This window comes from Erpetoichthys calabaricus, chromosome 3 (assembly GCF_900747795.2).
Source record: "Erpetoichthys calabaricus chromosome 3, fErpCal1.3, whole genome shotgun sequence".
Taxonomy (NCBI): Eukaryota; Metazoa; Chordata; class Cladistia; order Polypteriformes; family Polypteridae; genus Erpetoichthys; species Erpetoichthys calabaricus.
This window is the reverse complement of record NC_041396.2, coordinates 260,709,068-260,721,707: the sequence shown is the minus strand read 5'-3', so window position 1 is coordinate 260,721,707 and position 12,640 is coordinate 260,709,068. Positions and strand designations below refer to the sequence as shown.

Here is a 12,640-nt window from a genome sequence, read left to right as displayed (position 1 = left end):
AGATAGAGAAAACAATCTCTGGCAAACAAATCAATAGGGCTGTTTGGCTTAAGTATGCGAAGCACCGCGGCACAAAGCTGTTGAAGGCGGCAGCTCACACCCCCTCCATCAGGAGCAGACAAAGAGAAAGAGAGAGAGAGATAGAGAGAGACAGAGTTTGTTTTTCAAGCAAAAATCAATACGTGCCCTTCGAGCTTTTAAGTACGCGAAGCACCGTGCAGCTGCACAAAAGATAGCAATGTGAAGATAATCTTTCAGCATTTTTAGACGAGCGTCCGTATCGTCTAGGTGTGCGAACAGCCCCCCTGCTCAATCCCCCTACGTCAGGATCACAGAAAGTCAGCGCAAGAGAAAGAGAATAGTAAGCTGGGTAGCTTCTCAGCCATCTGCCAATAGCGTCCCTTGTATGAAATCAACTGGGCAAACCAACTAAGTAAGCATATACCAGAAATTAAAAGACCCATTGTCCGCAGAAACCCGTGAAGCAGCGAAAAATCCACGATATATATTTAAATATGCTTACATATAAAATCCGCAATGGAGTGAAGCCGCGAAAGGCGAAGCGCGATATAGCGAGGGATTACTGTACATAACAAAAGACTTCAACCTTAATTTGACTCAGCACAAATGTTGGTCTTCTAAAGAATTTTCCCTGTTGCAACTTGTTTGTTTTTGCCTGCTTCCATTGCCCTGCACTCATGTCACCTTGATAACATGCATAGAAAATAGTGTGTAATTTTTCAATAATCTTTGTGAAAAAGTGACATTGACCTGCATTGTGAAGAACAGCTATCAGATCTGAGTCTGACCTTTTCCCATAGACCTTGATTGACAGAGGTTACAGTGAAGTTGGTACTGCTGAACAGTCCATGTTAATTAGTGTACAAAGTTATTAGCTTGTTTTTTAAATGTATGTTATAGAAGGTATTTTGTGTATTGTTTACTTTCAATACTAAGGACAAGTGCAAAAAATAATTTTATTTCTCTGTGACATATGGCAGTAAATCAGGTAACTAATTACAAAAATGCTTTTGGGACAATTCAGATAATGGGAGAGTGGAAACTGGCAGAACAAAATACAAAATAACAAGGATCTAAGTCCATGCAGCTTGAGCAGAGATGCCCAGACTTCCCTGTCCCCGGCCACTTCTTCTAGCTCTTCCAGGAGAATCCCAAGGCGTTCCCAGGCCAGCCGAGAGACATAGTCGCTCCAGTGTGTCCTGGGTCTTCCCCGGGGCCTCCTCCCGGTTAGACGTGCCCAGAACACCTCACCAGGGAGGCGTCCAGGAGGCATCCTGATCAGATGCCCGAGCCACCTCATCTGACTCCTCTCGATGCGGAGGAGCAGCGGCTCTACTCTGAGCCCCTCCCGGATGACTGAGCTTCTCACCCTATCTTTAAGGGAAAGCCCAGACACCCTGCGGAGGAAACTCATTTCAGCCGCTTGTATTCGCGATCTCGTTCTTTCGGTCACTACCCATAGCTCATGACCATAGGTGGCCTTGCGGCTCAGCTCCTTTTTCACCACGATGGACCGATGCAGAGCCCGCATTACTGCGGATGCCGCACCGATCTGCCTGTCGATCTCACGCTCCATTCTTCCCTCACTCGTGAACAAGACCCCGAGATACTTGAACTCCTCCACTTGGGGCAGGATCTCGCCACCAACCCTGAGAGGGCACTCCACCCTTTTCCGGCTCAGGACCATGGTCTCGGATTTGGAGGTGCTGATTCCCATCCCAGCCGCTTCACACTCGGCTGCGAACCGATCCAGAGAGAGCTGAAGATCACGGCCTGATGAAGCAAACAGGACAACATCGTCTGCAAAAAGCAGTGACCCAATCCTGAGTCCACCAAACCGAAATTCTGTCCATAAAAGTTATGAACAGAATCGGTGACAAAGGGCAGCCCTGGCGGAGTCCAACTCTCACTGGAAACGGGTTTGACTTACTGCCGGCAATGCGGACCAAGCTCTGGCACCGATCGTACAGGGACCGAACAGCCCTTATCAGGGGTCCGGTACCCCATACTCTTGGAGTACCCCTCACAGGATTCCCTGAGGGACACGGTCGAATGCCTTTTCCAAGTCCACAAAACACATGTAGACTGGTTGGGCAAACTCCCATGCACCCTCCAGGACCCTGCTAAGGGTGTAGAGCTGGTCCACCATTCCACGACCAGGACGAAAACCACACTGTTCCTCCTGAATCCGAGGTTCGACTATCCGACGGACCCTCCTCTCCAGGACCCCTGAATAGACTTTTCCAGGGAGGCTGAGGAGTGTGATCCCTCTGTAGTTGGAACACACCCTCCGGTCCCCTTTATTAAAGAGGGGGACCACCACCCCGGTCTGCCAATCCAGAGGCACTGTCCCCGATGTCCATGCGATGTTGCAGAGGCGTGTCAACCAAGACAGCCCTACAACATCCAGACACTTGAGGAACTCCGGGCATATCTCATCCACCCCCGGGGCACTGCCACCAAGGAGTTTTTTGACCACCTCGGTGACCTCAGTCCCAGAGATGGGGGAGCCCACCTCTGAGTCCCCAGGTTCTGCTTCCTCATTGGAAGGCATGTTAGTGGGATTGAGGAGGTCTTCGAAGTACTCCCCCCACCGACCCACAATGTCCCGAGTCGAGGTCAGCAGCGCACCATCACCACCATATACAGTGTTGACACTTTACTGCTTCCCCCTCCTGAGACGACGGACGGTGGACCAGAATCTCCTCGAAGCTGTCCGAAAGTCGTTCTCCATGGCCTCCCCAAACTCCTCCCACGCCCGAGTTTTTGCCTCAGCAACCACCAAAGCCGCATTCCGCTTGGCCTGCCGGTACCTATCAGTTGCCTCCAGAGTCCCACAGGACAAAAGGGTCTTGTAGGACTCCTTCTTCAGCATGACGGCATCCCTTACCGCCGGTGTCCACCAACGGGTTCGGGGATTGCCGCCACGACAGGCACCGACTACCTTACGGCCACAGCTCCGGTCAGCTGCCTCAACAATAGAGGCACGGAACATGGCCCATTCGGACTCAATGTCCCTCACCTCCCTCGGGATGTGGTCGAAGTTCTGCCGGAGGTGGGAGTTGAAGCTACTTCTGACAGGAGGCTCTGCCAGACGTTCCCAGCATACCCTCACAACACGTTTGGGCCTACCAGGCCTGACCGGCATCCTCCCCCACCATCGAAGCCAACTCACCACCAGGTGGAGATCAGTTGACAGCTCCGTCCCTCTCTTCACCCGAGTGTCCAAGACATGTGGCCGCAAGTCCAATGACACGACCACAAAGTCGATCATCGAACTGAGGCCTAGGGTGTCCTGGTGCCAAGTGCACATATGATCACCCCTATGCTTGAACATGGTGTTCGTTATGGACAATCCGTGACGAGCACAGAAGTCCAATAACAAAACACCGCTCGGGTTCAGATCAGGGGGGCCATTCCTCCCAATCACGCCCTTCCAGGTCTCACTGTCATTGCCCACGTGAGCATTGAAGTCTCCCAGCAGAACGAGGGAGTACCCAGAAGGTATGCCCTCTAGCACCCCCTCCAGGGACTCCAAAAAGGGTGGGTACTCCGAACTGCTGTTTGGTGCATACGCACAAACAACAGTTAGGACCCGTCCCCCCACCCGAAGGCGGACGGAGGCTACCCTCTCGTCTACCGGGGTAAACCCCAATGAACAGGCTCCAAGTCGGGGGGCAATAAATATACCCACACCCGCTCGGCGCCTCTCACCCGGGGCAACTCCAGAGTGGTAGAGAGTCCAGCCCCTCTCAAGGAGATTGGTTCCAGAGTCCAAGCTGTGTGTCGAGGTGAGTCCGACTATATCTAGCCGGAACCTCTCAACCTCACGCACTAGCTCAGGCTCCTTCCCCTTCAGAGAGGTGACATTCCACGTCCCAAGAGCCAGCCTCTGTAGCTGAGGATCAGACTGCCAAGGTCCCCGCCTTCGGCCACCACCCAACTCACACTGCACCCGACCTTCTTGGCCCCTCTCATAGGTGGTGAGCCTATGGGAAGGGGGACCCACGTTGCCTCTTCGGGCTGTGCCCGGCCGAGCCCCATGGGTGCAGGCCCGGCCACCAGGCGCTTGCCATCGAGCCCCACCTCCAGGCCTGGCTCCAGAGTGGGGCCCCGGTGACCCGTGTGTGGGCAAGGGAAAACGCCGTCCAAAGTTTTCATTCATCATAGAAGGTTTGAACCGCTCTTTGTCTCATCCCTCACCTAGGACCAGTTTGCCTTGGGTGGCCCTACCAGGGGCATAAAGCCCCGGACAACAGAGCTCCTAGGATCATTGGGACATGCAAACCCCTCCACCACGATAAGGTGGCGGTTAAAGGAGGGGCAAGGATCTAAGTACATATGATATTGTAGTTTTACTTTTCTGAATCTGACTAAAGTTCTATTTTCACCATGAGGCACCTTGTATCATATTGCCTTACTATCTCACAGTCACACCACTGGAAAAACGGTGGTGGAAAAACAGCAACTGTGATTTGGTGTGGTGATAGGCTAACTCAATAATTTCCACCTTTACTTGGATGTAGAACAGCCTCCTTTTGAAGGTCTTTCCTATTTTCAGAAAATTTTCATATAGCTAAATTTAGAAAACAAAAGAATGTCTGTGAAATGATCAAGCTTACTGTATTATAGACTTTTGTTTGATGCTTTATGAGTCTTTTGCAATTGGTTCTCATGCCAATTGCCCCCGTGACCACTATGATGTCTTGTCAACTTTACCTGTAAATTCTTGATTCTTGATTCACAATTATACCAGCTGATAAATTATAACAGCTCTTGATCTGGAAAATTGAAAATTTGGGGATACTACGCTTTTTTACACTTGTTCTTAAAGTGTCTTTTGAATAGTAATTTTTTGTGATAAGCTAAAAAGGGGCCATTGGTACAACAGAATGTTTCTCACACAGCAAATAATTTTCTCCATTTTGTATGGCAATGTAAGAAGGATACCTGTTCAGATAGAGTGGTATTATATTGTTTATTCTTCTTTCTGTTTTTATGCCTAGAGTTGTAGTATAGGGTGGTCCAGATCTAACTATGCAATTATTGCATTGCATTGTATTAAAAGTTGCATAGTTATATCTGGACCACCCTGTATTTCTGAAGCAGCACTCTACCCAGTTGTTTTAAAACATGGCAAGTGTTTCATTATCTATACCCTACACGAGATCCATTTCCCATTGTTGTTCTTTTTCCTATAGAAACATCTGGAAGTTTACCTAAATGAACTCCTAGAGAACAGCTTCTGTAGGACTTTCAGTGGCATGGTAAGATGCTTAGTTTTAAATGACCACATGAGGTTGGCTGCTGTTAGAGTCAGGTCAGACAGTAACCACTGCAGTGATTTTTTTTCATTTGCAGATGGAATTTCTAGATGTCAGCCCACTGTCTTTCATCAAGGACCTTGGACCAAAAGGATTGTAAGTTTTTTTTTTCCATTGTAGCATTTCTGGATTGAAAAATTGATTCAGATGACTCTGCTTTAATTAGTTGTTTTCTCAAAGTGAAAAACATAACTATAGGAATGTCCTGTACACCTGTTGTAATAGACAGCATTGACTGGCTGGCATCCTGGCCAGGATGGGTGATTACTTACCTGGCATGGATGCCTTTTTAATCAAAGGGTGTAGGTGGACAGGCATCCTGACCAGGTTGATTAGTGGTACCTTTCCTGGTCAGGAGGCCATTATAATGGATGGACGGGAGAGACTTCTTTCTTCCAGGGCCATGTGCTTCTCCAGTACATTGGGTGGCGACATCTCACTGACGTGAATCCCATTCAGACACCTGCAGGGCTGCATGGATATTGTAGTTTAGATGGGCAGCCTCAGGTGGCACTGGGGAGAGATGCTGGAGGCAGGTTCTCCTGTCACAGAGAACTTCCACCTCACCCAGAAGTGCTTCCTGGGCACAATGTGATTGCACCAGAAGTACTTCCGGGTCCGGTATAAAGGAAGCTGCTCCACTTCACCTGGGGAGTTGGAGACGGAGTCGGGTGGGAGAGGACAAAGCTCGCTTGGGAGGAGTGGAAGTAAAAAAAAAGAGAGAGACAGAGAGAAATAGTGCTTTGCCACTATTACAAAAAAGACTTTTGTAAGTTATTTTATTTAATAAAACATGCATTTGCACCTGGGACTTGTTTTTGTGAGGTTGAGTCTGAAGTTTGGGGTGTTGTAACTCCACTAGAGGTCACACTGTCTGTCCTCCATCAGTGTGAAACCACTGCTCACAAATTTATTTTTTTTTTTTATTTGCAGGGAAGGTTTTATCCTGAAACGGTCAGGGGGCCACCGCATCCAAGGATTGAATTGCATTGGACACCATCAGTTCTGCTATCGCTGGTCACGCAGGTGAGAAGCACAGCCGTAACAACTTTTTAATCTCCTCCTTTTGAAGTTTTATTTAAAAAATGCATAGCTTCTCCCTCATCCTGTAGGTCTGTTAAAATATTGCTCATTTCTCTGGAGTGTTATCTAGGCCCTGAGCTAAAGAAGTCTGTGCTACTTGCTTTTACAGGTGGCTTGTTGTAAAGGACTCCTTCTTGCTGTATATGAAGCCTGAGGCAGGAATCATTTCCTTTGTGCTTCTGTTTGACCCAGAGCTCAAAGTTCAGGTGGGCCGACGTTTCACTGAAACCAAATATGGGGTCTGCATCCAGAACTTCGCAAGGTACGTAACTATCATCTGCGGCACTGTACCTAATGCAAAGATGTCCTAATGCTGATACAGTTATCTTAAAAATAAGGAGAAAGGTATTGGAAAAGCCCTACTGCCATAACACTTTTCTGACCAGGGCCACTGTAGCTGCATCTTTTCCATGTTCCCAAAATCGAGAAGCTACTGAGTTGGCAAGATAGAATCCAGCATGAGTCCTACGCATAAAAAAAGAAATTTCTCAGTCCAATAAAGTTTGTTTAAAAAAGGTTTAGTGAAAATTTTAAAATGATCAAATTATAGAAGTTCAGAAAAAAGTTATTACACAGAATAAAAGGTAAAAAAGGAAAAAAATTTCTGTTTCTTTACAATCTTAACTTTCTTGTGTTAAACTTCAGATACTTTCTATAATTAAAGGTTGTTTTACTTTCTGTACCTAAAGGTTGTGTTATTTCTCAATGGCAAACTTACCTAGGCTTCACTTAGTACAGTACATTATGTATGTACGGTTTGAAACTGCCCTCCTTGCCTTACCAGCTGCAAGGCAGATCATAAACTGGAGTTAGTCTGTAGTCAGAGGGACAAGAAATAATTAGAATATTCCATTTATAATTTAGCTTGAGGGTGTTGTGATAGAACCTCCCATTGACTATGCACTAATATATAGGCAAACATTTAACATAACTAAGAAAATACTTTTGTCAATTTAACATAACTAACTGACAAATGGCTCTTACAGCCACCAACATGATCGCCTAAAATAAAATTACGCTTTATAGTCTGAGCAGGAATACCAGTGTGCCACAGATTATTTATTTTATAAATATAGGTGTAGGTAGATACATACATATACAAGGGTAAAGGTAATTTGAGAATTACTGCAACGAATAGAAAGTGACACAATGCAGCACATTTGCATTGCCCAAAGAAATCTCAATATGGCGTGTTCTTCAACAATCCCGCAGCGGCGCATCCATGTTGATTTGACCTTGGCTTCAACTAGTCTAATGGCAGAATGGTGTGCTGTGCATGTTCGAACTACCCATAAGCCATCGTGAACATGTTGTATTGCATCATCTTCTATTCATTGTGGTTACTGTATCATTTTCAAGTTGCCTTTACTTTTTGATTTTCCCTCATATAATTTAAAATGTGTGAAAGAGCACAATGGGTGAACAAAAGGATTCAGTCTGAACCTGAAAAGGGGATTCTGCAGTTCTGATTTTGTAAGTGGCCAAAGAATTCGGACTTGTTGATTGGGAGTATTAACAAGTTAGGTGAAAAGTCTTTATTGTTATTTACAGTGTTGCAGCACAAAACTAAGGAACAATATGCAGCATATTCATAAACACAGGACAAGTATAAGACAAGTAAAGAACTACACTATAAATAGATAATAGGTTAATAATAAATTAATAGGTAATAACAAGTGATGAAACTTTGATCCATCAGTTTGACCTAGCAGCTCAAGCAACAGTCAAGACAGTGGAATATAGTGCCTGCAACATCATAACTCATTTAACCAGTCAATAATGCATTATTTACTTTGCCATTGGTTGCTTGACCTGGAGGTAGACTATCGGTTATCCCCTTCTTGACAACAGTGCTACCACCCATACAGCATGGGAGTCAGAGCCTGCTCTGTGAAACTGTGGATTGAGTATTGCCACAGCCACCCGATTCTACAGTCCTACTCCACTATGACTAGCACCTGCTTCCCAATCTGAAGGGTTACCATTATGGAACACACTAAGGGAGTTATGAAGAGGTCAAATCAGATGCATAGGAGTGGTGGCAAAATCAAGAGAAAAGTTTTTTTTGGGTAGCACTGAAAATGGACATAAATTTTATAAGGCAAATTGTTTTATAAAGCAAAAAGTTTGTACTGATGTTTATCTTTGTAGGACAAGTGCAAATTGTTTTGAATACAGTCATATGTTTATCTGAGTGAGACAAAATTTTAATTATGCATTTTAAAAATTAAACAAATTGAAAACCGGTAAAAGCTTCAACATTAAAATATTTTCTTGTTATTTTCCAGTGTGACTCTTTCTTTTACATTTTTTGTTTCCTTTTTCTCTAAGTCCTGTATATTTTAGCAGTTTCCTTTGATAACGATTGCTCCTATATTCCTTTACAAAGGAGCCTTGGGAAAAGACTCACTGTAGGTTCTACATCCCCTGTTTGAAAAGTAAAGACAGAATAAACATACAACTTAAATAATTCAATTAATTTATAAGGTATCATATGGGGATATTGTCAGTCTTGCCATTGTTGTGCAATTTGCAGTAAACAGAACCTAAACAGTAGCCTATTGATCCAAGGTAATCTGAAAGTACCTGAATGGTATTGAACATGCAATATGTAGTAGGTTACTCAGATAGGGGTTGGATGGCTATGTGGCCTTTATCCATCAAACTTTAAATGACAGTAAAAGGTCTCACAGACTCAAGGTTTTATTTTGAAATATTCACTAGCCTGGTGATTTTAGCTTTCTCTGTTACTACTTGACCTTTAACACCATATGCATGAGGCATAGTTTATCATTTATTTTTTGCTTTTTTATTATTTATGTGCGTGTGATTTGATATTGACAACATGGTCACACCGTCATTAGCACTGCTCTCTCACAGCTCCAGAGTCTAGCTTTCAGTTCCAAGCCCAGGCCAAACTTCAAGGAGTTTACATACTCTCCCCATATCTGCATGGGTTTTGCTTTATGTACTCTGATATTTCCCTTACATTCAAAGCAATTTCTGTGTTAAGTTAATTACTGACCGTAAATCCCCCCTCTATGTGAGTATGGTTCATTGTGTGATTGTACCCTGTGATAGGCTGGTGCATAGTCTGGGAGTTCAGTCCTACGGGCGCAATCTGTCCTGGCAGGATAGGCACCAGCTTTCTTCAAACCTGAACTGGATTAGCAGTTTGAAAACTGAAAAATGGTTAATCTGATGTGCTGCTTTAAATTTGACAAGCTTTTATAAAAGGTGGCATGTAATAAATAATTACATTTTCAGTCAGAGTAAGAGTACCCAAAAATAAACTTTCTTGATATTAATGCTCCTGCTTCCTGAATAAGAAATAATGGCCACTGTTGTCTGTACAGTTTCAGATATATTTTAAGCTCATTGCTTTTCTAGTTCTAAGAGGAGATTTTTTTCTCATTGCAGAACTCTGATCATTAAGTGCAGCAGTTACCGACAAGCCCAGTGGTGGAGCTACGAAATCCAGGGTTTGGCAAAACAGTATTCTAAGGATTTCCTCCAGACACATCGTTTTGGTTCATTTGTACCAATACGCCACAACTCATTGTGCAAATGGTAACTGGAATTAAATAACAAATGTCAGAATCAAATGATTTTTAACCCTACCTATTACACTTTTGTTATGATGATAATGGTTAGGAAAATTAGCACTGACTGACTGATACATAATCAGACTAGGAGAGCTATCCCTATTTAAGTAGGCTGTAGGGATGAAAAATACAGTAATCAGACAGTGCAAATATCTTCTATATAGGTATGTAAATGGATGTGGCTATTTTGCCGATGTGGCAGAGGCCTTGGAGCAAGCTAAGGAAGAAATCTTCATTACAGACTGGTGGTGAGTAAATTAACTTGGAGAGACTAGGAGATTCCTGGTTTCCAGCCTTTCTTTTATCAATCTAAATGTGTAAGTTGTAGTTTATTGTGATTCTGAAAGCTCAGTGGACTAGTAAACAGCTATCAACTGTCACCAGGTAATAACATCTGAGTGTCTCTTTTTCCTGCAGGCTAAGTCCAGAAATTTTCCTGAAAAGGCCTGCAAATGATGACTATTGGCGGCTGGATCAGATCCTCCATCATAAAGCAGTAGGTTTAAATCTTTATCCAGCAGCAATCAAATTAAATGAAGTGAGTTTGTGACCCTGCAGTCAGTGAAGGGAGTGACCAGCCCTCAAAGAGAAGAGGACTGAACAGGGTAGGAGGCCCTCAAAGAGGTATACTATATTTGGCCCCAATAAGGAAACAAATGGTTTTCACACAAAGGGTATGTCAGTATTGTAAATTTAAACAGATTGACTCACAAGATACATTTACCATCTTTAAAGTTAAGCTGCAACAAAACTGAAGTCATGCTAATTGGCACCAAAGCTCAGTTTAAGAAAATGAGCTCCTTTTCAATCACTTTTTGTGATGATGTCATCAGACCTTCTTCTTCTGGTAGGAATTTTGGTGTAATTTTTGATTTCTCCTTTGCCTGTTCTACTCATATAAATCACTTAAGAAACTTTCTTACTTTCACCTCTGCAACATATCCTGTATTTGCTAATTCCTTTCCTTTACTAATGCTGAGACACTTGTCTATGCTTTTATTACATCCTGCATCGACTACTGTACCCCCCTACTGAAAGGTGCCCCTTCTGATTTACTATCACAGCTCCAGCTGGTTCAAAACTCTCCTGCAAGAGTCCTCACATAGACCCACAACAATGAGCACATAACACCCATCCTGCTCTGCCTTCACTGGCTGCCCATGTCTTCATAGCATTAAATATAAAATTCTATTATTAACTTATAATGTTTCAAAAATCCTTGCATCAGACTACATCAGTAACTTCCACTATCACTATGCTCCTGTTTGCCCACTGATTCTAGCAATCACATTGTGCCCCAATTTCACCTGTTCCCTTCAGATTTAGTGCAGGCACACTTTGGAATGACCTCTCTAAATTACTGAGATCAGCTGACTCAATTTATTCTTTTAAAAATACAACAAAAACCCATTTGTTCAGGGAGGCATTTAAGTTGCCCTGATATTCTGACCATTTTTTCAGCTTACTCTCTTTGTCCAGGTGCACAGAATGGTTTGCATTTGTATCACAAATTATGTTGTTTATTCAAGGTTTTCTTGTAGTATTTTGTATTTTTTGCATTTTATTCTGGTTTATTGTATCTCATTCTAATTCAATGCTTTGTGTTTCCTGTATTTATCTTTATTTAGTGTTTTATACTGATATTATTTGAATCCAATTTTATATATGCCCTATTGTTCATTAAGAATTTCTGTGAAATGCTGTGAGAATGGGAAAGGAGCCATTATAATCAAAATGTATTATTAATAGTATTATTAAAGGTTTTCTAAAAATACTTAGATAATGGGAAATAAAGTCCACAAGTAGTAGTACCAATGATGAATTTGTATTACTGTCCCTTTTGAAAAAGAAAAGGCAAAACTTGGTGTACCCCATGCTTACTTTGCAAATTTCATGCAAGAACTGAAACCTCAGTGATTGCTTCATAATATAACTGAGTATTCGCATTGGGCTGTTTGTGATACTTTTAAAAGCATACGTGTTCTGCATAACGAAATGGAAGTCTATTTACCAGAAACCCTTTAAGACTAACCAACAAGTACCAATGAGATGCTTAATGTTCGATGACAAAAAGTTAATCTACAGCAGGTGACTCCCTTCTAGTTTGCCCTTCTCCTTTTGTTTTACTGTAATGTTTGTGGAATTAAATGTAAGTGATATAAACAATTCTGAATAAAATGTATCTGTATTTTTCTTGATCTCAATAAACTCACTTATGACTTTGCTATTTTGTCCTTAATAATCACATTGGTTTAGCCATCTGAAGCCCCTGAATACTGGTGTGTAGTGATCCAGCCAGTAGTTCCCAGTACTGCACTTCAGTGTTCTATTTGAACCAATTTTGTAGCACTTTCAGTCAGTGTTCCCCTTCCTTTTTTCTGTTGCCTTTTCTGTTGTTTTTACTGTGACTGTACACTGTGAAAGTATTCATAACGTGTCCATTCATTTAACTGTCATTGCAGGAGCAAGGTGTCAAAGTCTGCATTCTTCTTTTCAAAGAGGTGGAGCTGGCCCTTGGCATCAACAGTGAATATAGTAAAAAGACTCTCATGTCCCTTCATCATAACATTAAGGTACCACGTCAGATTCACACATCCATCCATCTAT

The 12,640-nt window shown here is 43.0% G+C and overlaps 1 protein-coding gene across 3 annotated transcripts in view; it reads left to right on the top strand.

Annotated features, from left to right (window-relative positions):
- Positions 1-12,640, top strand: part of pld2 (phospholipase D2) — a 97,709-nt gene that overhangs the window by 51,096 nt on the left and 33,973 nt on the right. For all 3 annotated transcript variants that reach the window (XR_007934314.1, XM_028798143.2, XM_051924057.1), the window contains 8 exons: positions 5,223-5,288; positions 5,383-5,441; positions 6,279-6,371; positions 6,538-6,690; positions 9,849-9,998; positions 10,198-10,281; positions 10,451-10,529; positions 12,496-12,606. Coding sequence is in view for 2 of the 3 variants with exons in the window: in XM_028798143.2 (XP_028653976.2) it covers positions 5,223-5,288; positions 5,383-5,441; positions 6,279-6,371; positions 6,538-6,690; positions 9,849-9,998; positions 10,198-10,281; positions 10,451-10,529; positions 12,496-12,606 (795 nt within the window). In the remaining variant the exon portion in view is untranslated. The remainder of the gene's footprint in view (positions 1-5,222; positions 5,289-5,382; positions 5,442-6,278; positions 6,372-6,537; positions 6,691-9,848; positions 9,999-10,197; positions 10,282-10,450; positions 10,530-12,495; positions 12,607-12,640) is intronic.